The sequence below is a fragment of the Salvelinus sp. IW2-2015 genome, linkage group LG25 (genome assembly GCF_002910315.2).
Source record: "Salvelinus sp. IW2-2015 linkage group LG25, ASM291031v2, whole genome shotgun sequence".
Lineage (NCBI taxonomy): Eukaryota > Metazoa > Chordata > Actinopteri > Salmoniformes > Salmonidae > Salvelinus > Salvelinus sp. IW2-2015.
Genome location: NC_036865.1, coordinates 9,601,526 through 9,623,791, shown reverse-complemented (window position 1 = coordinate 9,623,791; position 22,266 = coordinate 9,601,526). Strand labels below are relative to the sequence as shown.

Here is a 22,266-nt window from a genome sequence, read left to right as displayed (position 1 = left end):
TTCTTCGGTCTGTTGAAACAAAATTGAATCTTTGGCCTGAATGCCAAGCGTCAGGTCTGGAGGAACTCTGGCACCATCGCCTTCCTCCTGGCGACTCCAACCTTGGCCAACAGCCCCGCCCCCTCCGCTGCTACTCGCCCAAGCCTCCCCAGCTTCTCCTTTACCCATATCCAGATAGCAGATGTTCTGAAAGAGCTGGAAAACCTGGACCCATACAAATCAGCTGGGCTTGACAATCTGGACCCCTATTTCTGAAACTGTCCGCGCATTGTCGCACCCCCTATTACCAGCCTGTTCAACCTCTCCTTCGTATCATCTGAGATCCCCAAGGATTGGAAAGCTGCCGCGGTCATCCCCTCTTTCAAAAGGGGAGACACCCTGGACCCAAACTGTTACAGACCTATATCCATCCTGCCCTGCCTATCTAAGGTCTTCGAAAGCCAAGTCAACAAACAGATCACTGACCATCTCGAATCCCACCGTACTTCTCCGCTGTGCAATCCGGTTTCCGAGCCGGTCACGGGTGCACCTCAGCCACGCTCAAGGTACTAAACGATATCATAACCGCCATCGATAAAACATTACTGTGCAGCCGTCTTCATCGACCTGGCCAAGGCTTTCGACTCTGTCAATCACCATATTCTTATCGGCAGACTCAGTAGCCTCGGTTTTTCTAATGACTGCCTTGCCTGGTTCACCAACTACTTTGCAGACAGAGTTCAGTGTGTCAAATCGGAGGCATGTTGTCCGGTCTCTCTGGCAGTCTCTATGGGGTACCACAGGGTTCAATTCTCGGGCCGACTCTTTTCTCTGTATACATCAATGATGTTGCTCTTGCTGCGGGCGATTCCCTGATCCACCTCTACGCAACGACACCATTCTATATACTTCCGGCCCTTCCTTGGACACTTGTGCTTCACCTCCAAACGAGCTTCAATGCCATACAACACTCCTTCCGTGGCCTCCAACTGCTCTTAAACGCTAGTAAAACAAATGCATGCTTTTCAACCGTTCGCTGCCTGCACCCGCACGCCCGACTAGCATCACCACCCTGGACGGTTCCGACCTAGAATATGTGGACATCTATAAGTACCTAGGTGTCTGGCTAGACTGCAAACTCTCCTTCCAGACTCATATCAAACATCTCCAATCCAAAATCAAATCAAGAATCGCTTTCTATTCCGCAACAAAGCCTCCTTCACTCACGCCGCAAACTTACCCTAGTAACTGACTATCCTACGATCCTCGACTTCGGCGATGTCATCTACAAATAGCTTCCAACACTCTACTCAGCAAACTGGATGCAGTTTATCACAGTGCCATTCGTTTGTTACTAAAGCACCTTATTCGACCCACCACTGCGACCTGTATGCCCTAGTCGGCTGGCCTCGCTACATGTTCGTCGTCAGACCCACTGGCTCCAGGTCATCTACAAGGCTATGCTAGGTAAAGTGCCGCCTTATCTCAGTTCACTGGTCACGATGGCTACACCCACCCGCAGCACGCGCTCCAGCAGGTGTATCTCACTGATCATCCCTAAAGCTAAAACCTCATTTGGACGCCTTTCTTCCAGTTCTCTGCTGACTGCGACTGGAACGAATTGCAAAAATCTCTGAAGTTGGAGACTTTTATCTCCCTCAACAACTTTAAAAATCTGCTATCCGAGCAGCTAACCGATCGCTGCAGCTGTACATAGTCCATCTGTAAACTACCCACCCAATTACCTACCTCACCCCCATACTGCTTTTATTTATTTACTTTCTGCTCTTTTGCACACCAGTATCTCTTCTTGCACATGATCATCTGATGATTTATCACTCCAGTGTTAATCTGCTAAATTGTTATTATTCGATTTATTGCCTACCTCATGCCTTTTGCCACATTGTATATAGATTCTTCTTTTTTCTACCATGTTATTGACTTGTTTATTGTTTTCTCCATGTGTAACTCTGTGTTGTCTGTTCACAATGCTATGCTTTTTTTCTTGGCCAGGTCGCAGTTGCAAATGAGAACTGTTCTCAACTAGCCTACCTGGTTAAATAAAGGTGAAATAAAAAATTTTTTTTTTTTTAAGCAGTGAGGTGAAGCATCATGCTTGTGGGATGTTTTTAGCGGCAGGGACTGGGAGACTAGTCAGGATCGAGCAAAGATGAACAGAGCAAAGTACAGAGATCCTTGATGAAAACCTGCTCCAGAGTGCTCAGGACCTCAGACTGGGGCGAAGGTTCACCTTCCAACAGGCAACGACCTAAGCACACAGCCAAGACAACGCAGGAGGTCTCGGGACAAGTCTCAATGTCCTTGAGTGGCCCGCCAGCCAGAACTTTAACCGATCTAATTCTGGACGAGAAACGAAAATGCTGTGCAGCGACGTCCCCATCCAACCTGACAGAGCTTGAGAGGATCTGCAGAGAAGAATGGGAGAAACTCCCCAAATACAGTTGTGTCAAGCTTGTAGCGTCATACCAAGAAGACTCGATGCTGTAATCGCTGCCAATGTGCTTCAACAAAGTACTGAGTAATACTTATGTTAATGTGGTATTTCATTTTTATTTTATTTAAATTTTAAATGAGCAAACATTTCTAACCTGTTTTTGCTTTGTCATAATGTGTGTAGATTGAGGAAAAGGGGTCTGGCACGATATCAACACCCACCCGTAGCACGCGCTCCAGCAGGTATATCTCACTGATCATCCCAAAAGCCAACACCCCATTTGGCCGCCTTTCCTTCCAGTTCTCTGCTGCCTGTGACTGGAACGAATTGCAAAAATCGCTGAAGTTGGAGACTTTATTTCCCTCACCAACTTTAAACATCTGCTATCTGAGCAGCTAACCGATCGCTGCAGCTGTACATAGTCCATCTGTAAACAGCCCATCCAATTTACCTACCTCATCCCCTTACTGTTTTATTTATTTACTTTTCTGCTCTTTTGCACACCAGTATCTCTACTTGCTCATGATCATCTGATGATTTATCACTCCAGTGTTAATCTGCTAAATTGTAATTATTCGCTCCTATGGCCTATTTATTGCCTACCTCATGCCTTTTGCACACAATGTATATAGACTCATTTAGTTTTTTTCCTACTGTGTTATTGACTTGTTTATTGTTTACTCCATGTGTAACTCTGTGTTGTCTGTTCACACTGCTATGCTTTATCTTGGCCAGGTCGCAGTTGTAAATGAGAACTTGTTCTCAACTAGCCTACCTGGTTAAATATAAGGTGAAATTAAATTTTAAAAAGTAATTTCTGAAGGCACTGTATCTAGTCCCCCCATTTGAGGAAGTGAAGTATTTGAACAAATTTGCTTACTGTATTAAAGAGTCAAAGATTTTGTATTTTGTCTTTGCACTCAATGACTACATCAAGCTTGTACAGACTGTTGATGCATTTGCAGTTTTTGTTGCGTTTTAGATTATATTTTGCCCAATGGGAACTGAATGGTGAATAATGTATTCTCATTTTGGAGTCATTTTATTGTGACTAAGAATAGAATATGTTTCTCAACACTTCAACATTTATGTGGATAATCATGAATGAACCGTGAAAATATTATGAGTGAGAAAGTTAGAGGCACAAGATCATCGTGCCAGCAGCTACCACCCTGCATACCACTGCTGGCTTGCTTCTGAAGCTAAAGCAGGGTTGGTCCTGGTCAGTCCCTGGATGGGAGACCAGGTGCTGCTGGAAGTTGGTGTTGGAGGGCCAGTAGGAGGCACTCTTTCCTCTGGTCTAAACAAAGATCCCAATGCCCCCAGGGCAGTGATTGGGGACACTGCTTTTCTAACTCATTATTCATTTTTCAGTGTTCAGAAACATCTTTATCCACTAACATAGAAAGGAAATTACTCCAGTCATCATTCACCATTCAGTTCCTATTGGGCAAAACCTAACCCAAAACAAATTGCAAATGCACCCGAGTCTGTAGAGTTACTAGCTTGATGTAGTCATTGCGTGCTAGGAATATGGGACCAAATACTCCTCTTTTGACTACATTAATACTCAGTGAATTTGTCAAAAATACTTGACTTCCTCAAATGGGGGGACTAGATACATGAAGTGCTTTCATTTCTAAACAATAAAACAGATGTATGAAAATAAAAGGTGACATTCTGTACTGTTGCCTCATGAAACCTTTGATTCCAAAATGCTAGAGTGAGGAGACAAATAGAAATAACATAGCTTCACTGTCCAAATGCATATGGAGGGGAGTGTATTTCCCCTTGGTATGTAATATGATCKTCCATGTCCAATCTAAACCTACTACATACTTAAATACAGGGCTTCCCAAACTCGGCCCTGGGCCCCCCCGGCTGCACATTTTTCCCTAACACTACACAGCTGATTCAAATAATCAAAGCTTGATAATGAGTAGCTGTGTAGTGCTGGGGGGGGTGTGTGATCCAATGCAGTGATCCACTTTTTTTCTGGCTGCAGGTGAGTAAAGCAGCAAGGCAGGAAAAGAAGTTCCAAGACTACAACGAGAGATGCACTTTCCACAACCAAGCCAAGGACTTTGCCATCAATCTAGAGAGCAAAGTCTCCTCCATCAATGAAGCCCTGCAAATGAAGTCCTTGACGTTTGTTATTGATGCCTGCAAYGTCCTCGCTCAAGCGCGCAAGGTAAGAGGAAGTAAACTAATTAGAAAATAACTGTCCAATCGGTYGAGACATTTAAGCATTCACCATGGGAATATAGATATGCATTTGTTGGTCACAGATAGTTAAATGTAGGGGCATGCATCAGAGAACCAGTCAGTATCTGGAATGACCACCATTTGCCTCATTCAGTGCTACACATCTCCTTCGCATAGAGTTGATCAGGCTGTTGATTGTGGCCTGTGGAATGTTGTCCCACTCCCCTTCAATGGCTGTGTGAAGTTGCTGGATATTGGTGGGAACTGGCACACGCTGTCGTAAACGTTGATCCAGAGCATCCCAAACATGTTCAGTGGATGACATGTGGTGAGTATGCAGGCCATGGAWGCACTGGGACATTTTCAGCTTCCAGCAATTGTGTACAGATCCTTGCGACATGGGGCCATGCATTATCATGCTGGAACATAAGGTGATGGCGGCGGATGAATGGCACCATCTTGTCACAGTATCTCTGTGAATTCAAATTGCCATCGATAAAATGCAATTGTGTCTGTTGTCCGTAGCTTATGCCTGCCCATACCATAAACCCGCTGGCCACCATGGGGCACTCGTTGATATCAGCAAAGCGTGCTGTCTACCATCTGCTTGGTACAGTTGAAACCGGGATTAATCTGTGAAGAGCACAATTCTCCAGCGTGCTAGTGGCCATCGAAGGTGAGCATTTGCCCACTGAAGTCTGTTATGACGCCAAACTACAGTCAGGTCAAGACCCTGGTAAGATCGATGAGCACGCAGATGAGCTTCCATGAGACGATTTCTGACAGTTGTGTGGAAATTCTTTGGTTGTSCAAACCCACAGTTTCATCAGCTGTCCGGGTGGCTGGTCTCAGACAGTCCCGCAAGTGATGAAGCCGGATGTGGAGGTCCAGGGCTGGTGTGGTTACACGTGGTCTGCGGTTGTGATGCCGGTTAGACATATGGCCAAATTTTCTAAAATAACATTGGAGGCGGATTATGGAAGAGAAATCAACGTTCAATTGTCTGGCAACAGCTCTGGTGGACATTCCTGTAGTCAGCATGCCAATTGCACTCTCCCTCAACATGAGACATCTGTGGCATTGTTGTGTGACAGAACTGTACATTTTAGAGTGGCCTTTTATTGTCCCAAGCACAAGGTGCACACTGTCTAATGATCATGCTTGTTTAATCAGCTTCTTGATATAGCACGCCTGTAAGGTGGATGGATTATCTTGGCAAAGGAGAAATGCTCACTAACAGGGATGTAAACAAATTTGTGCACAACATTTTAGAGAAAATCTTTTTGTGCGTATGGAACATTTCTGGGATTGTTTATTTCAGCTCATGAAACATGGGACCAACACTTTACAAGTTGCGTGTATATTTTTGTTGAGAATAAATTATACAAATCTTAGAATGTCTTACAAATCAAAATATATATGGGCTGCATGGTGACACTATAGGCTATTGATGTTTTTGGAAAGTCACAAAAAAAGCTTGCGCTCTGTTCCTTGCCTCAMGCTGCARATGTTGTTCTCAATTTAATCCCATCTTTACTAATATGCAAAATTTGTTTAGATTTAGAATGGCCCATTATAAAATGYGCAGGGGAAGAAAGATGTAGTCTGTATGCACTCGAATAGCGAATGGAGGCCGCTTTCCCACCGGTTCGTTTTTCAATCATGCCGGGTTATTTCACTCCATGCATCAACTACTGTTTTTGTGGAGCATGCAGCCTCTTGCTGCACGACAGGTGATATTCCGSCCAAACTCTGTATACCATGGGCTCTAAAACCCTGTTCCTGCAGCTTCCCAGTGCTTAATTTGGGAAACCAAGTKAAATKTTTTCATGAACATCGATAGTAAAAAAMAAAAAAATCACAACGAAACACAGGCTATTTCATTGAACTGTTGCCAGCCCCTCTCTCTGCATGTTCGAGAAAGGAATGAAGGACACAGAGAGATGGAAARGGACGGCGGTGAGATTCTCTAGCTAAAGCCTATTACTAGGCTATTCAAATACAAATTCACTATAATTGTAGGCTAACTCAGTCGCCCTGCACAATCGATGAATCAATAGCATCTCCTAGGCCTATACGTTCTCTCCCAGACTCATGGATAGAAAGTTTGGAGTGTAGCATAAGGTAACCAGTACATCCAGTATGCAAAATAATACAGTCCACACTCAAAGGCAATTGCTAGAATTTTAATTTTGGCGTATAGGCTAGACCAATTTTGAACCAAAAACATCTTAAATCWGTTTTTAAAATATTTTTCTGCCATGTGTAATATGCGGTACGCTATGTATTGTATAACGGAACAATCATTATTTTAATTCAATGTTTTTTTCAGGCTTGGGCTCATATATAGGCCTGTGTATGGATAAGCTCGAATATGCATATGTTWTTTTTTTAATGAATCATCACATTAGAAAGCGCTGTCCATTTCGTTGTTAGTCTTTGAAACAACATCCACAACGACCATGTTTTCCACTGCTTCAGCCAATCACAGTGAGGTAAGTATAAAAAAATAAAAAAAATAAAAAAAGCACAATATTGTTTTGATTAGTGTTTGATGGCATTTCCATTGATGTTAGAGGGACAATTGAGCACTGAGTACCAGGCCATTAGTGACCTTATGATCGTTAGTTTGTTGGGTACTACTTGATGCATGTCCAGAGTGCATAAGAGGAGATTACCTTGACTCAACAGTCACATGGCGTTTTACTGCGGTCATGARTGCCAGTGTGACGGTAATACGGTCACCTCAAAAGCCCTATTCATGATGAACCTTTTCAGCATTTAAAAGATATGACTAATATGGATCCCTTGCCTGACTGTGCCATGTAGGTGCTGGCCTACTCGTGTGTGTACAGCTACTACAACCAGGACACAGAGAAGATGGATGTGATGGAGCAGCAAATGGAAGCCCTGGAGCTTCACACCAACACTCTACAGATCCTGCTGGGTAAGACCTGCAGGAATTACAGTGCCTAGAGAAAGTATTCACACCCATTCTTAACCTTATCCACATTTTGTTGTTACAGCCTGAATTTAAAATTGATTAAATTTAGATTTTGTGTCACTGGCCTAAACACAATAACCCATKATGTCAAAGTGGAATGATGTTTTTACAAATGAATACAAAATGAAAATCTGAAATGTCATGAGTCAATAAGTATTTAACCCCTTTGTTATGACAAGCCTAAATACAGTGCATTCGGAGAGTATTCAGACCCCTTCCATTTAATTTTTTGTTACTTCACAGCCTTATTCTAAAATTGATTAAATAAATWAAAATCTTCAATCTACACATAATAACAAAACAAAAAACAGTTTTTTATATTTTTTGCAAATGTATCAAAAATCTAAAATGGATACCTTAACTATTCAGACCTTTTGCTATTAGACTTGAAATTGAGCTCAGGTGCATCCTGTTTCCACTGATCATCCTTGAGATGTTTCTACAACTTGATTGGAGTCCACCTATGGTAAATTCAATTGATTGGACATCTCTGCAGCACTCTACCAATCAGGCCTTTAAGGTAATGGCCAGATGGAAGCCACTCCTCAGGGCACCTGAATCCCAAGCGTCGCGTCTGGAGGAAACCTGGCACCATCCCAACTGTGAAGCATGGTGGTGGCAGCATCATGCTGTGGGGTGTGTTTTTCAGCGGCAGGGTCTGGAAGACTAGTCCGAATAGAGGGAAAAATGAATGGAGCCAAGAACAGAGATCCTTGATGAAAACAACATTGTACTTACTCCCCAATACTAACCTAATTGACAGTGAAAAGTAGGAACCCTGTACAAAACATGCATKRTGTTTGCAATAAGGCATTAAAGTAAAACTGCAAGAAATGTACTTTATGACCTAAATACAACGCGTTATGTTTGGGGCAAAGACAACACATCACTGAGTACCACGCTTCATATTTTCAAGCATGGTGGTGGCTACATCATGTTATGGGAATGCTTGTCATCGGCAAGGACTAGGAAGTTTAGAATAAAAATAATCCTAGAGGAAAACCTGGMTGTCTGCTTTCCAACAGACACTGGAGGACAAATTCACCTTTCAGTAGGACAATAACTTAAAACACAAGGCCAAATATGCTTACCAAATCAATTTGTATTGGTCACATACAGATGTTATTGCGAGTGTAGCGAAATGCTTGTGCTTCTAGTTCCCGACAGTGCAGCGATTTCTAACAATTTCACAACAAATACCTAATACACAACCATCTAAGTAAAGGAATGTAATAAGAATATGGATGCGCAATGACAGAGCAGCACAGGCTAAGATGCAATATAGAATACAGTATATACATATGAGATGAGTAATGCAAAATATGTAAACATTATTAAAGTGACTAGTGTTCCATTTATTAAAGTGGCCAATGATTTCACGTCTGTATGTAGGCAGCAACCTCTCTGTGCTAGTGATGTTTGTTTAACAGTCGTCTGGTCTTGAGATAGAAGCTGTTTTTCAGACTCTGTCCCAGCATTGATGCACCTGTGGACTGACCTCGCCTTCTGGATGGTAGTGGGTTGAAAAGGCAGTGGCTCGGGTGGTTGTTGTCCTTGATCTTTTTGACCTTCCTGTGACATCGGGTGCTGTAGGTGTCCCGGAGGGCAGGTAGTTTGCCAGAGGGTGGTGTGCAGACCACACCACCCTCTGAAGAGCCCTGCGGTTGTAGGCGGTGCAGTTGCCGTACCAGGCGGTGATACAGCTCGACAGGATGCTCTCAATTGTGCATCTGTACAAAGTTGTGAGGGTTTTAGGTTGTCACCTCATCTGTGTGGATGGACCGTTTCAGTTTGTCAGTGATGTGTACGCCGAGGTACTTAACTTTCCACCATCTACACTGCTGTTCTGTCGGTGGATGGGGGGGTGCTCCCTCTGCTGTTTCCTGAGGTCCACTATCATCTCGTTTTTGTTGACATTGAGTAAGAGGCTATTTTCCTGACACGTATACTCCGAGAGCTCTCATCTCCTCCCTGTAGGCTACCACGATGTCATTGAATGTTCCTGAGTGGCCTAGTTAGTTTTGACTTTAAATAGTCTTGAAATTGGCTGTCTAGCAATGATCAACAAACAACTTGACAGAGCTTGAAGAATTTAGAAAATAATAATGTGCAAATATTGTACAATCCAGGTGTGCAAAACTCTTAGACCCACCCAGAAAGACTATGCTGTAATGGCTGCCAAAGGTGATTCTAACATGTATTGACTCAAGGGTCTGAATATTTATGTAKATTTCATTTCTGTATTTCATTTTCAATAAATAAAAAATACATGTAAAACATGTTTTCACTGTCATTATGAGGAATTGTGTGTAGATGGGTGAGGATTTTTTATTTTATTTAATACATTTTGAATTCAGGCTGTAACACAACAAAATGTGGAATGAGTCAAGGGGTATGAATAAAAGGATCATTGTAAGATTGTCAAGGCAAATTTCTATTACGTACAGATTGGCATTTGAAAGGATTTCACTATTAGAGAGATTTTTTTACTTCAATGGAGACTTGCTCACGTGACTCGAGAGATAGCCGGTGCGCTGCACTCTGCTTGTTTAAGTAGAAAGATGGAAGCGTTCTTATAGGTGTAAAGTCATACCATATTAGAAAAAAAATCATGACAGATATGATTGAAACAGGAAGTTTCTGTAAAAAATAACTGTTGCGCCACTTTAATTGACCGACAATAAGCTACACTTGTGTAATGCGTTGGCTACCGGTGTGTCTTTTTTATGGGGCACACTCATAACTCAAACTCTTGTTTTATTAAAACTTTGCATGCAATGGTCTATTCTTGTAGGTTATGTAGCAATGTCACATAGGATCATCTTAGACACAGCCTTAAAAAAAAAAAAAAGATCTCCCAAGTAATCGAATACGAATGTCTGTTTTGGATATTCGAACATCCCTACTTTTTGAGGATGTTTCATACACCATGGATGAGTTCTCATTGTCTGTGTCTTTCCCCTCCAGAGGAGACCTTGTTGCAGTGTACGGATCTAGCGTCCTGCATCCGTCTACTGAAGCCTGAGCACCTCAACACTGGCRTGGAACTCATCCGCCGCATTCAGGAGCGTCTGGTGGCCATTATACAACACTCGACCCAGGTAGGGACTAGGGAGGGATTTACACACTCTGAAGAGCACAGCACAAAGTGTGGCGGTAATACTTATTGGGTGCTTTGTGGTCCAATCAACAGCAAGTCATGAGGGTTTCCTCCTGTCTGGTCTCTCCAAACACAGGACTTTCGAGTGGGATACAACTCCAAAACAGGACGACAGGAACTGGAATCTGCTCAAGCTTCAAATCTTTCTAAGACCCCAGACGCCAACAAAGTGTGAGTACAGGAGATTTGGGAAGTGGATCTCTACATTGGTTACTGGATCTAGTAGCTTATTACTGAGAAAATGTTCTTCCTGATTTGCTGTGCTCACGGTGAGACCGGGTCTTCTCTCTGCAGGGCTGGGGGCTCTGAGTCTGACAACCATAACAACGAGGGTGGAGATGAGGAGGATGAATGGTATGACGATGAGTACGTTCCCGAATGGCATGAAGATGACGAGGATGACTTCTTTTCTGATGGTGACGAGTCCGAAAACCTAGAGAGGGARTTCAGTCCTTTTGACTAAACATCTAAAAATAGGAACAAAAAATGTTCGGTCTCAATCTGTGCAGGCACTGCAAGCACCATATAAATATATTTGAAAACAAACAGTACTTAATAAACAAACAAAAATCCATCCGAGAGAGCGATGGTGACAGAGAAAAGCCATGGTCTGGTTTGAAGTGAGGCTGGGTGTGATCCTTCATTTTTCCAGTCAGCCTCTGCGCTGAGCCTTCACAATTTCAGTCCTATGCCACAACTGCAATTGTTGGATGGGCACACTTACATGTTCCACTTATTGTTTATCACATAGGTTTGAATTCCTAGAGCCTCATTCRTTTTCACATGACGCTGTTTTGAAGCCGATGAGGGTTCCATGACTGTCAGACATAATGAAGGATCCCTGTAAGAAAATATTTTGGAAGTGTGACGATATACTTGAGAAAAAGCCCATACTTTGTGTAATACAAATGCGGCTTTTTCATTTACCAGCGTGACTGAAAAGGGATTTTATAATCCAGCGCTAGGAAGGCTGTTAAATTGGCAGAATGTTGTTCATTGCCAAATGGTTTGCCTTGATATATTTTTGTAATACATGGATATATGCCTTCATTGATAACGATAAAGTACTCATTCAGAAAATGTATATTTCCATAGTGAAACTTAAAATACTGTTGAATTATTGTATGTTAATTTAGAAGGCTATTAAAGCTCAAGACTGCGGTTAATACATAATGTTTGAGACATTTTCATYGGTTAAAGGGCTGCAAGGGGGAGAAGATTGGGAGGAAAAGGATGTAAGGTATGCCTGGCATACCTGGCAACAGTAGCCTGACGACTTGCAACATTCTTGCGCTGCATTGTAGTTCGCTACATAGTTCTTCTGCGATTGGATCGTCTCTTAKCAATCAGTGTCAAAGCCAATGACACATTTTCAAACCGCTGCTTTACCCATCGGTTTCTGGACCAATCAGACGGCCTTGAATGTGTTCGCAAGTCGGTGAAGGGTCAGGGAGGTACTCCAATCAATCACATGTATTTTATAAATCCCTTTTTACAGTTGTCACAAAATGCTTACACAGATACCCATCCTAAAACTCCAATGCGCAAGCAATGCAGATGTAGAAGCACAGAGCGACTCATTGCGGAGATTAAACTAACGTCCGTGGGCGTAGCATTTGGCCGGAGCAAGGAGTCTGGGTAGTCAGGCAATGAGGGAGTTCTATTAACCTGAGCTGTGGTGCACCGTTCTGTTGTCCACGACGTGAACGGGCAAAAGCGGTGAGGGAGGAGCGCCCTCACAAATCGAACAGTAATCTGCACCGCTTTCATGTCAACAAGGCAGCATGGTGCATAGTCTAAAACCTACATCTCTTTTCCATTATAAGTTTGAATTTTCAAACTAGTTTTCATTGGGAAGGCACAGAAAGCGTTTTTATCAAAAGCAATCACTTTTGCATATAAAAACATAATCCTACTCATTACTCCACATGCTTAATRTAGCCTAGGCTACATCATGCTTTTTTGGGGGGGGGGGGACATTTGAAATTTTGTCAATGTTTATCTGTATATGGGTTGAGGTATTTGATATCTCAACATGCCACTTTGCTGTTGAGAGATCCTTATATTCAACCTGTGCATCTTCAAAAAATGTATATTTCTGATCTCAATGTTGAACTTGTGCAATGTCAGCTGACTAAATAAATGCGCTTTCTGCTATCATGCTGGAGTGATTTCATAACTGTATATGTATTATTTCATAACTACATTACCTGATTTAAATGAGACCTTATTAAAGTCATAAATATCATCATAGGCTGCTAGAGAATACTTCTGTGCAGTGAGGGGGGAAATAGTTTGTCATTCCCTGGCTTTTCCCAAAGAATATCTATTATTTTGACAACGGAAATACATGTCCTCAAAGATGGAAGGCAGGTGGGAGGAGATCAGGTCGGACCATTTTAGCCAATAAGAGGGCAGATACCAGTGGCGTAGTACATTTCCTGAGTGTTGTCGTGTTTTGCTGCCTTGCTATGTTGTCGTCTTAGGTCTCTCTTTATGTTGTGTTATCTCTTGTGATGTGTGTTTTGGACTATATTTATTTTTTAAATTATCCCAGGCCCTGTCCCCGCAGGAGGCCTTTTGCCTTTTGGTAGGCCGTCATTGTAAATAAGAATTTGTTCTTAACTGACTTTCCTAGTTTAAATAAAGGTTAATTAAAATTGTGTGTACTGACAGATGTAGCCAATTGAATAGCCTATCATTATAGAATATTCATTCTATCCTCCAATTGCAACATCTGCCTATGCCCACACACATCTATTTAACCTCAAACACCAAGTTAGGCATAGGCAACCCAATTTCAAAATAGGCCATAATCACTATCAATCGTGAATGATAAATCTTTGTTTTACTGGTGAAATGTCCAAACTACATCTCCATGCCAGTTTCATGGGAATATGCATTTAAATCTTCCTGAATGACTATTTCATGAGCAAATTCAATCAGATGGTGTTAAGCTATTAGCCTTGTATTTTGTTTCAGTCAAAGCATATGTCCTGCCTAGTGGCACGCTCTGACTTTTGGCGCATGGGCTTCTTTTTTTAAACTATTCAGCTTCAGCTAACCATCCTAAAATCTCATTAGAAATTAGGTATTTCTGGTGTGATGTTTTTGGCCTACTTTGCTATGGTATTATATTCGGTTCTGTTATGTAAAATGCAAATTAATCATTGTGATCTTGCGAGACATTCATTTAGCTTTGATCTAACTTTACTAAACGAGCACCATTGTGTTAATCTTCTATTTGTAATAATAATAGAGTATGACTATTGGGCCTCCGCAGCGCACACACGAAGTTCATAATTCTCACCACCGCCAGAGAGAAGACGGGGAAGAAACCACCATTTACCGGCCTCTAGGTTGCGATACATGTTTATTTGGTTTGTTATTCTATTGTTTTTCATTTAATTCATGTAATTAAATAATTTATTTACAATTTATCAGTATGAATTTTCCAGAAATAGTTTTACCAGCTCAGTGTATTCTCAAATTGAAAAAAGTAAGGGGGTGCCACTCCTCTGCTCCGGCAGCAATACACCCCTGCAGATACACATGAACAACAGGCACAACTCTAATATTAAAGGTTGACTCAGCGATATTACGTAGATGTAAAGAGCATAGTAGGCCAATTAGAGCGTTGAAGCCCGAGACTTAACTTCTCTAGTTTTGGTGCACTGGCTACCACGCTTTGAACAGCGTGAAGCGATACTGTGGATGACTGAGAGCGACATTTCTGGCATCTTGCTCATCTCAATATCTGCGGTGCTGCTCGTGGCAATGTATTTTAGCTGAGTCTACCTTTAAGTCGTTATTTTTTTCAAAGTTGTTGAAATGCCACTTGCGTCTACTTATATCAGTGCATTCTTAACAACCTAAATTCCTCACTTTCTACGACAGCCATGCTAACTTCCCATTTAATGTTGAGGAACTAACATGGCTGCCGTAGAAAGTGTGGAATTTTTATATGGGGGGTCAATGTGTGTGTCGAATTTGGTCGACAAAAAAGTTATTGCTGATTTGGTACGTGAGGCTTATTTGAACGAATATAAATTGGGAATATTTAAACAATGCTATGTAATTTAATGTCTAGAATTAAATTCTAAATTCTAAAAAGTTGGCCCAACTCTCTAAATACAAGATATGGTCTGAAAACAACCAGTTTACAGGTTGGAAATTTCAGAGTTTCAACTAGCATGTGAAGGTGGAATTACTTTTGTTTACAGATTATAATTTGATGAGAAAAGTGGAAAAGGTCATTTAACATTCCAAACCTCTAGTGTCACTGAAGCTTGTGGTGAAGCAACAGGTAGGCCTATCCATGGGCAGAGTCTCTGCCTCTGAGGTTGTCTCCTCCCTTTGACATAAAAATACAAGAAAACACTAGTTAATGAAATGCTTAATGACTTTTGTACACAGAGGGAAACCCTGTTTCTTTTTAAATCCATTCATTACCTCTGGCATTTATGACATAAAGCTCAATCTACCTCCCTCTCCCTAACACACAAGCTATCAAATACCTTAAATCTTAAGTACAGACAGGGCAGACCTCCTTAGCCCAGCTGATTTGATTGCAGCTGGACACATGCCATCCAGCTGCAGGGGAACCAACCTCCTGTCTGTTTTAAATGACTACATTTGGATTCATCTGGGGGAATGTTTCCCCCAGAACCTTCAAGAAGATGCTCTTCTCCTGATCATAAGGCACTTTGATTATCCTAATATACACAGGGAAACAGTCCATTATCTTTCGTCAGTAAAATAACCTTCAATAAGTCTGTTTAATCACAAGATGGATTCACATCAATCCTACTTACAAAGCAAGCACTGTGTATGTGTGTCCTGTATGGATATTATAGGGTAAATGTACCTATCCTGTTCAGCAGCTGGATGGTAGGGTCAGTGATCAGGTAAACACTCATATTTACCCGCAGACTTCTCCCCGTTTGCCGCCTTTGGACTATTATTCAGTCTCCCGAATGATTGAAATCTGACAGGTCCAAAGGTTATAAAAGTTACAATAATGACACTCCGCATAATCTAATCCGCCCATTCTCGCGCACCCCACCGTGGCTGCTGCTATCGTTAGCTAGCTAGTTCAGTCAAATCCAATGCAGGGCTGCCAACTTTTGAAGAAAGCTTGGAGTGAGATTTGCTATGTGAATTCATTGCCCCCTTACACAACCCCTAGACCCCCAGGAAAATGTTACTGTTTTAAAGCTAATTTCCTGCAATTCTACATATTTATGATGCTTAGAATATTAAATGAACACTCAAAATTTGACGACTTTGTTACTTTTGGAGGAAGAAATGTTAAGAATGCTAAAACAAATGTTGGTTTGACAATTTATTCAGACAGTAATGAAATTAAATAGGGACACGGGCAAAATTGGACTGGAAGAGAATTCTGCTTGCTCTCCAGAAGGGTTGGCCACCCCTGATTTATGTTTCCCAAGTGCTGGGTGTTTGAAAATGTCCTTGTTATAACAATAATTTCTCAAAATCACCCAAGCTTCATGAAAAATCAAATAAATATCAATATTCAGGTAGTTTAGGTCTACTAAGGAGAGATGGATTGGGGGTGAGGCCCTGCGATAAACTAGCGTCCTGTCCAGGGGGTTTACTTTACATCAAGCTGCCTCACGCTACGGAAACAGGAGGTAGGCTCCTGTCCTATGAGCCGTTCCAGCTCGCATAAGCCAAGGCTACTTACTACTTATGCCTACATAGACAAAATATGTGTTTATGAGTTGTGAGTCCCCTTACCATCTCTGCATAGCTTGTGCACAATACTAAAATGTTAAATTATATTTGATTCCTGGAGCATTTAATATCCTATGCTTATTTGTATGACTTCTTCAAAATTGTCCAGTAATGGCTGCAATAATACATAGCCTCATATCATTCATTTTCAAAGACACAAGTAGGCTAATATGAGTTTTAAATGTGTGTGATTACACTGGCAAAATTTGGAATAAGTGGAATAGTAAAATACATGTGGGGAATAACAGTAGTGTTCTCGCTGACAAGCACAGCAATTACCCTATATTGTAGCCCATTGTTAAGAATGAGAATTGTTCCACTGATCAGACTAAATAAAGTAAATAGATCAAATCTACTCTAGACAAGATTACATAAAACTGCCCCTACACCATAACCAATTAATTGTTATATTCATTGTCTCCCCTCTAGAATCCAATTTACACTTTTAGGTTCACAATCTGTTTGACAAAATTATTTTCATAGTTACAAATAAATTCACCCTACCAAACTTCTCTGCTAAAACATACTGTAGGTCTGTCTGATGCTTTTTTGTTGTCACTGCCTAAATGCCAATCACCAAACAATGGTACTAATGCAACTGTGGATTAATTCGACTTTAGCGCAACCATGCTGCTCTTTTAACAGTTTTATAAACTCAGCAGAGAACAATCTCGCTCTGCATTCAGCTCCACTCTAATCTTGAGGGGCGTTTCTTTTAAACATGCCTCCAATCCCCCTGATACCTTACATAACTACACCAATCATATGGTTCAATGTGCCGCAGTTCACAATGTTGTGGCAAGACTGGACAATGATAGAGGTTCCGCTCGTGATGTTAAATTACAGATGCTCCGATTATACTGCGGTGACCAGTTTACAGAAGAGTATAGAGTGCAGTGATGTGTCATATAAGGAGCATTGGTGGCAAATCTGATGGCCGAATGGTAAAGAACATCTAGCCGCTCGAGAGCACCCTTACCTGCCGATCTATAAATTACGTCTCCGTAATCTAGCATGGGTAGGATGGTCATCTGAATCAAGGTTAGTTTGGCAGCTGGGGTGAAAGAGGAGCGATTACGATAGAGGAAACCAAGTCTAGATGTAACCTTAGCCTGCAGCTTAGATATGTGCTAAGAAAGAAAGTGTACCGTCTAGCCATACTCCCAAATACTATGAGGTGACTACCTCAAGCTCTTATAGAGCTAAGTGTTAATGACATAATAAACAGCTGATGAAACTGAGGAGTAATTCTGTCTGTAATAAAGCCCTTTTGTGGGGAAAACTCATTCTGATTGGCTGGACCTGGCTCCTACAAGAATTAATCCTACTTTTGAACCACCCGATTGTCCTGAGGTGGTTGTACTTGGCTGGCAAAATTMAAAACGCTGTCTCATGTTTTCAAACTTCGACATTACTTATTCGTTTCTTGGTGATGATGGATGTGTTCGTAAATTCAATCTGGAGTGCCAGAGTGCGCTCCGGGTGTTTGTAAATTCAGAGCGTTTCGGCTCTCGGAGCGTTCAGAGAGCACACTGGACGCTCTGGCCCAGGAGTATATGCAAGCCCAAGAGTTTCAAATCGTCTTACCCGGAACACGTAATTATAATTTTTCACTTGCTTTTMTCAAGTGTCAAATGTCTTTTTTGTACACGTGATTTTTTCCCCACCTGTCCAGTGTCTGTTTACAGGCGATTTGAACACTTGTAATATGAATTTTTACACCTGTTCAGTGTGCATTTACAGGTGATTAGAACGCTTATGGGCAATTTTACAAGCGTGTATTATACCTGTTCAGGTAAGGAATGGCGTATTTGTAGTTTTTGGATAATTGCCGAAAACAACTTATTTGGTAGCTAACGTCACATTGATTTATGTATTGAAAAAAAAAAGCACAAAGGCTTCATAATTCATTAAGGTATTTTCCCCCCATTTTAATTAGCTATCCATAATTTTTCCTTCTTTGAAGTATCAAGTGTGTGTGTGTGTGTGTGTATAAATATATATACATTATGAATCTTTCCATCCACCAGATGGGATAGTTTTGCGAAAAGTACCTATTTTTCCAGAACCCCATTTGTTTGATGAATAAACTAAAGCAATAATAGTCACTATACTTTCCAAACCACAAAGGCTGAATTAAAATGTTTTCTTAAAATTAATTTATAAACTGTTACAGGGGCAGCAGAGGAYGGACCAGGGTGCACAACATTTGAGATAAATATGCTTCTTGTGCTTATGGAAAATGTTTGGGATCTTTTATTTCAGCTCATGAAACATGAGACCAACACTTTACATGTTGCATTTATATTTTTGTTCAGTGTATATATACGCCCATGTGAAAATGCGGTGCAAACTGAGACGTCACCACTCAAGTCGGTAATCCAATGTTTTGAAAAAAAGCTGACTAGCCGTCTGTTCAGTACATAACATGCACATGTCTAATGTTATCTTAAGGCTACCTCTGCACCGTTTGTCATTGATAGGCTGTACATTTACCTACTTATTCCCTGACATTGTCCAAGTTCTGATTTCTCATTAATTCTCCCATCCTCCTCCAATGTATTCCATATTGCCCACTTCCTCACCAGACAGTAGCAACAAACTATTAGTAACGGTGCTAATTTCATTCATCAACATTTAAAAAAAGGGTAGTAGACATTTCCCCAATCATAATCTAGCTCAAAACTAATGAGACTGTTTCAGCATGTAAAAAGTAACAGTACAAAACATACATTATTTTAGCGAACATAAAATTATTGAGTTGACTGAATATATATTTAATAAAATGTTTGAAAACAATACATTATACTTTAACCTAAATTACATCCAGCATAAAAAAACAAACAGAATAAACTAAAATAATTCTGTATTTATTTCAGATGTAACAAACATTGTATGACTTGAAGGTGTTGTAGAAAGGAGCGGTCTGTTTTCCTCCCCCTCCATCTGTGTTGCTCGTTCAACATAGAATTTGTAGATTCCTGTGAACATCGACAGTCATAAACATGTCATTCTGAACAGCAACGCCTKCCTAACAAGAATTTAGAACAGTTGTCAATTCAAAAGAACTCAGTCTTGTTCACGTTGATGATCGGTACAYCATGAGACAGATAACAAGCTATGGTATATCAGACCATATACCACGGATATGAGTCAATATTACTTGTTTACTGTCGTAATTACATTGGTAACCAGTTTTTAATAGCAATAAGACACTTCAGGGGTTTGTGGTGTATGGCCAATATACCACGGCTAAGGGCTGTATCCAGGCACTCRGCGTTGTGCATAAGAACAGCCCTTACRACAAACCCCCGAGGTGCCTTATTCCTTAAATATAACAGATACATGCGCATGTGAGGTTTCAAATAATGTTACTACTACTAGCTTGCTCTCTCCCTGCTTTTCCTGAACATGTTTATCTGATATAGCTAGCTGTTCTTGTTCTTCCTTGCTCATCCAAAGCAGGCTTTTCTCCTCCTCACAAGTCTTCAGATGCTTGACTACATGATCATCATGTTGTGGCTGTAACATGGACAGTGCATTAGAACAACTAGATACACTCTTAGAAAAATGGGTTAACCATGTAGAACCCTTTTTGGGTTCCATGTAGAACCCTCTGTGGAAAGGGTTCTACCTGGAACCCACAAGGGTTCTTCAAAAAGTTATCCTATGGGGARAGCTGAATAACTTGAAATTCTAGATTGCACCTTTTTTTCTAAGGGTGTAGCTTTAGAGTCATTTTCAGAAAAAGCAGCTCACTTATTAGCAAGCCAATAAAATACATATTGCATTGGTTCAACCTTGAAATATAGCTAGTCACGATAGAGATCTTACCTTTATCTCTGTGGCAGTTGGCTCTCACCTAGTCTGGGCACTGCAACAGKCAGATCTTATTCCCCATTCTCTTGTCTAGATTATGCAGGGAGCTAACCTGTTCTCCTAAAACATTAGCTAATAGCTAAATTAGCCAATTTGAGCAAATACATCTCAYCTTGCTAACTAGCAAAGCCAACAACAAATATACACAAAGTAAWCAATTATGTTCTAAACTAATGTTTGTCTCAACCAAATGACAAGTACAAAGAACTATTGCTCTGTTCCACAACGTAACAACCATTAGTTACAGGCTTGACATAATACTATTGCTAGCTAGCTAACTCGCCATGCTATTTCAATGAAAATAAGCTAYCTAGCCAGCGTCAGCTTTGTAGTTGTTATGTGGAAAAAGTCGTTTTAATTTCTTCCTCCATTTTTCTCACCAACGCCTTGCTGTAGCGTTTACATTCTGTAAATGTAATAACAATTTGAGCCATATTTAGAATAATCTCCTCCCTGAGTAAGCGATTTATCGCAACAGGCCGGAAGTCAAACTCACAAAAATGGAGGTGAGAGGGGCTACAATGTGGTACTTTCGGGCACTACACGGGCGTTATAATCACCTGTAAATGCACACTGAACGGGTGTAAAAATGCCCGTAACAAGCGTCCAAATCAAGACGATTTGAAACTCTTGGCCTTCCATAGTAGGGTTAATCCGAGCTTTCTGACCTCACAACCGCAGTCAAGTACCCAATATAATTGGTTAACGTAGGCCAGCTTCTTCCAGACACAAATGAGAGAACACCGCACTCTGACCATTTTACCCGTCCTAACTCCTAACTGCTAGTTAGGCTGTTTATGTTATCCAGAGCGTTGGTGACGAACTGTATTGCTGGCAACAATTTACGTATTTTTTTTTTTGATGACACCGGCCATATTCAACGGGTGTTGAGCGTTTGAAAATTAATCAGTTATTCTGCACTCTGGCACACTCAGGCTAAAGTGCTCTGAAATCGGAGTAGATAGCCAGAGCGAATTTACGAACGCACCCATAGCTGGCTTCACGCGCGACTTAATTGTGATTGCAAATATTGGCCATAATGTTATTTGACCTGTAGCTTTTGACACGCAAGGTGAGTCACCCACCCAAATGGCGTTCCATAAATAGAACGCCCCGGCCGCGTAACGCAATCTGTGGTTTTCTAGGTTACCCCATTGGCTCACAGCAAATACTTTATTTTTGTCTGCTTGTTTTAGTAAATTACATTTMAACCCAAGTAAACAATGTATAAAGATTACTTGTCAACATTGCCTGCTCCCTAGTGTCCTCACTACCTAGAAAAAACAATAGGGCTTCCCTCATGCCCTTTTTCATGGCGCTAGCAGTCACGTGAGTGAATGCTAGCTAGCTACCATCCCAACCGGAACGTAAACTAACCAAGATCAACAACACAAAATAGACGATTGGGCTACAAGTAGTGAATGGTGTTACAAACGAACTATACCAAACAACGTAAATGTCTTAGTTGTGATTAAATGTTTTCCACAAACATAGCTACGTGTAGCGTACTTGGACACCGGGTCCCCACATCTCCCACGCCGAATAGACTGAAGCAACGGGGCTCTTCTCGCAGGCTCCATTTCCCTACTTGGGAGCATTGCGAACCGTAGGTCGGGACTCTTGACCTGATTACATGTTCATTGTACATCACAGCAAATTTTCGGCATGTTTTGTTATTTCCGTACACCAAAAAATCTGATGGTTGGCTTTCCTTATGCTGAATTCCTTATTACGTGAATATCGTTCCGTACTATGGTTTGCCATTTTCACGCTATTCTGGAACTTTTAGGTTTTATATGACATAGCACCCTCTKTTAATTAAAT

The 22,266-nt window shown here is 41.2% G+C and overlaps 1 protein-coding gene and 1 long non-coding RNA gene across 2 annotated transcripts in view; one reads left to right on the top strand and one right to left on the bottom strand.

Annotated features, from left to right (window-relative positions):
- The window catches only part of LOC111951986 (cullin-9), a 79,025-nt gene extending 66,043 nt beyond the window's left edge, over positions 1 to 12,982 (top strand). The window contains exons 37-41 of the mRNA XM_070434892.1: positions 4,440 to 4,625; positions 7,469 to 7,586; positions 10,611 to 10,744; positions 10,880 to 10,974; positions 11,098 to 12,982. Of these exons, the coding sequence (XP_070290993.1) occupies positions 4,440 to 4,625; positions 7,469 to 7,586; positions 10,611 to 10,744; positions 10,880 to 10,974; positions 11,098 to 11,266 (702 nt within the window). The 3' untranslated portion in view covers positions 11,267 to 12,982. The remainder of the gene's footprint in view (positions 1 to 4,439; positions 4,626 to 7,468; positions 7,587 to 10,610; positions 10,745 to 10,879; positions 10,975 to 11,097) is intronic.
- Positions 12,983 to 19,324: 6,342 nt separating this feature from the next.
- Positions 19,325 to 22,259, bottom strand: LOC111951614 (uncharacterized). The gene is made up of 2 exons (XR_002875633.2): positions 20,398 to 22,259; positions 19,325 to 19,544 (listed from the first exon to the last, which is right to left on the bottom strand). It is a non-coding gene; the product is annotated as an uncharacterized lncRNA (long non-coding RNA).
- Between the last annotated feature and the right edge of the window lie 7 nt (positions 22,260 to 22,266).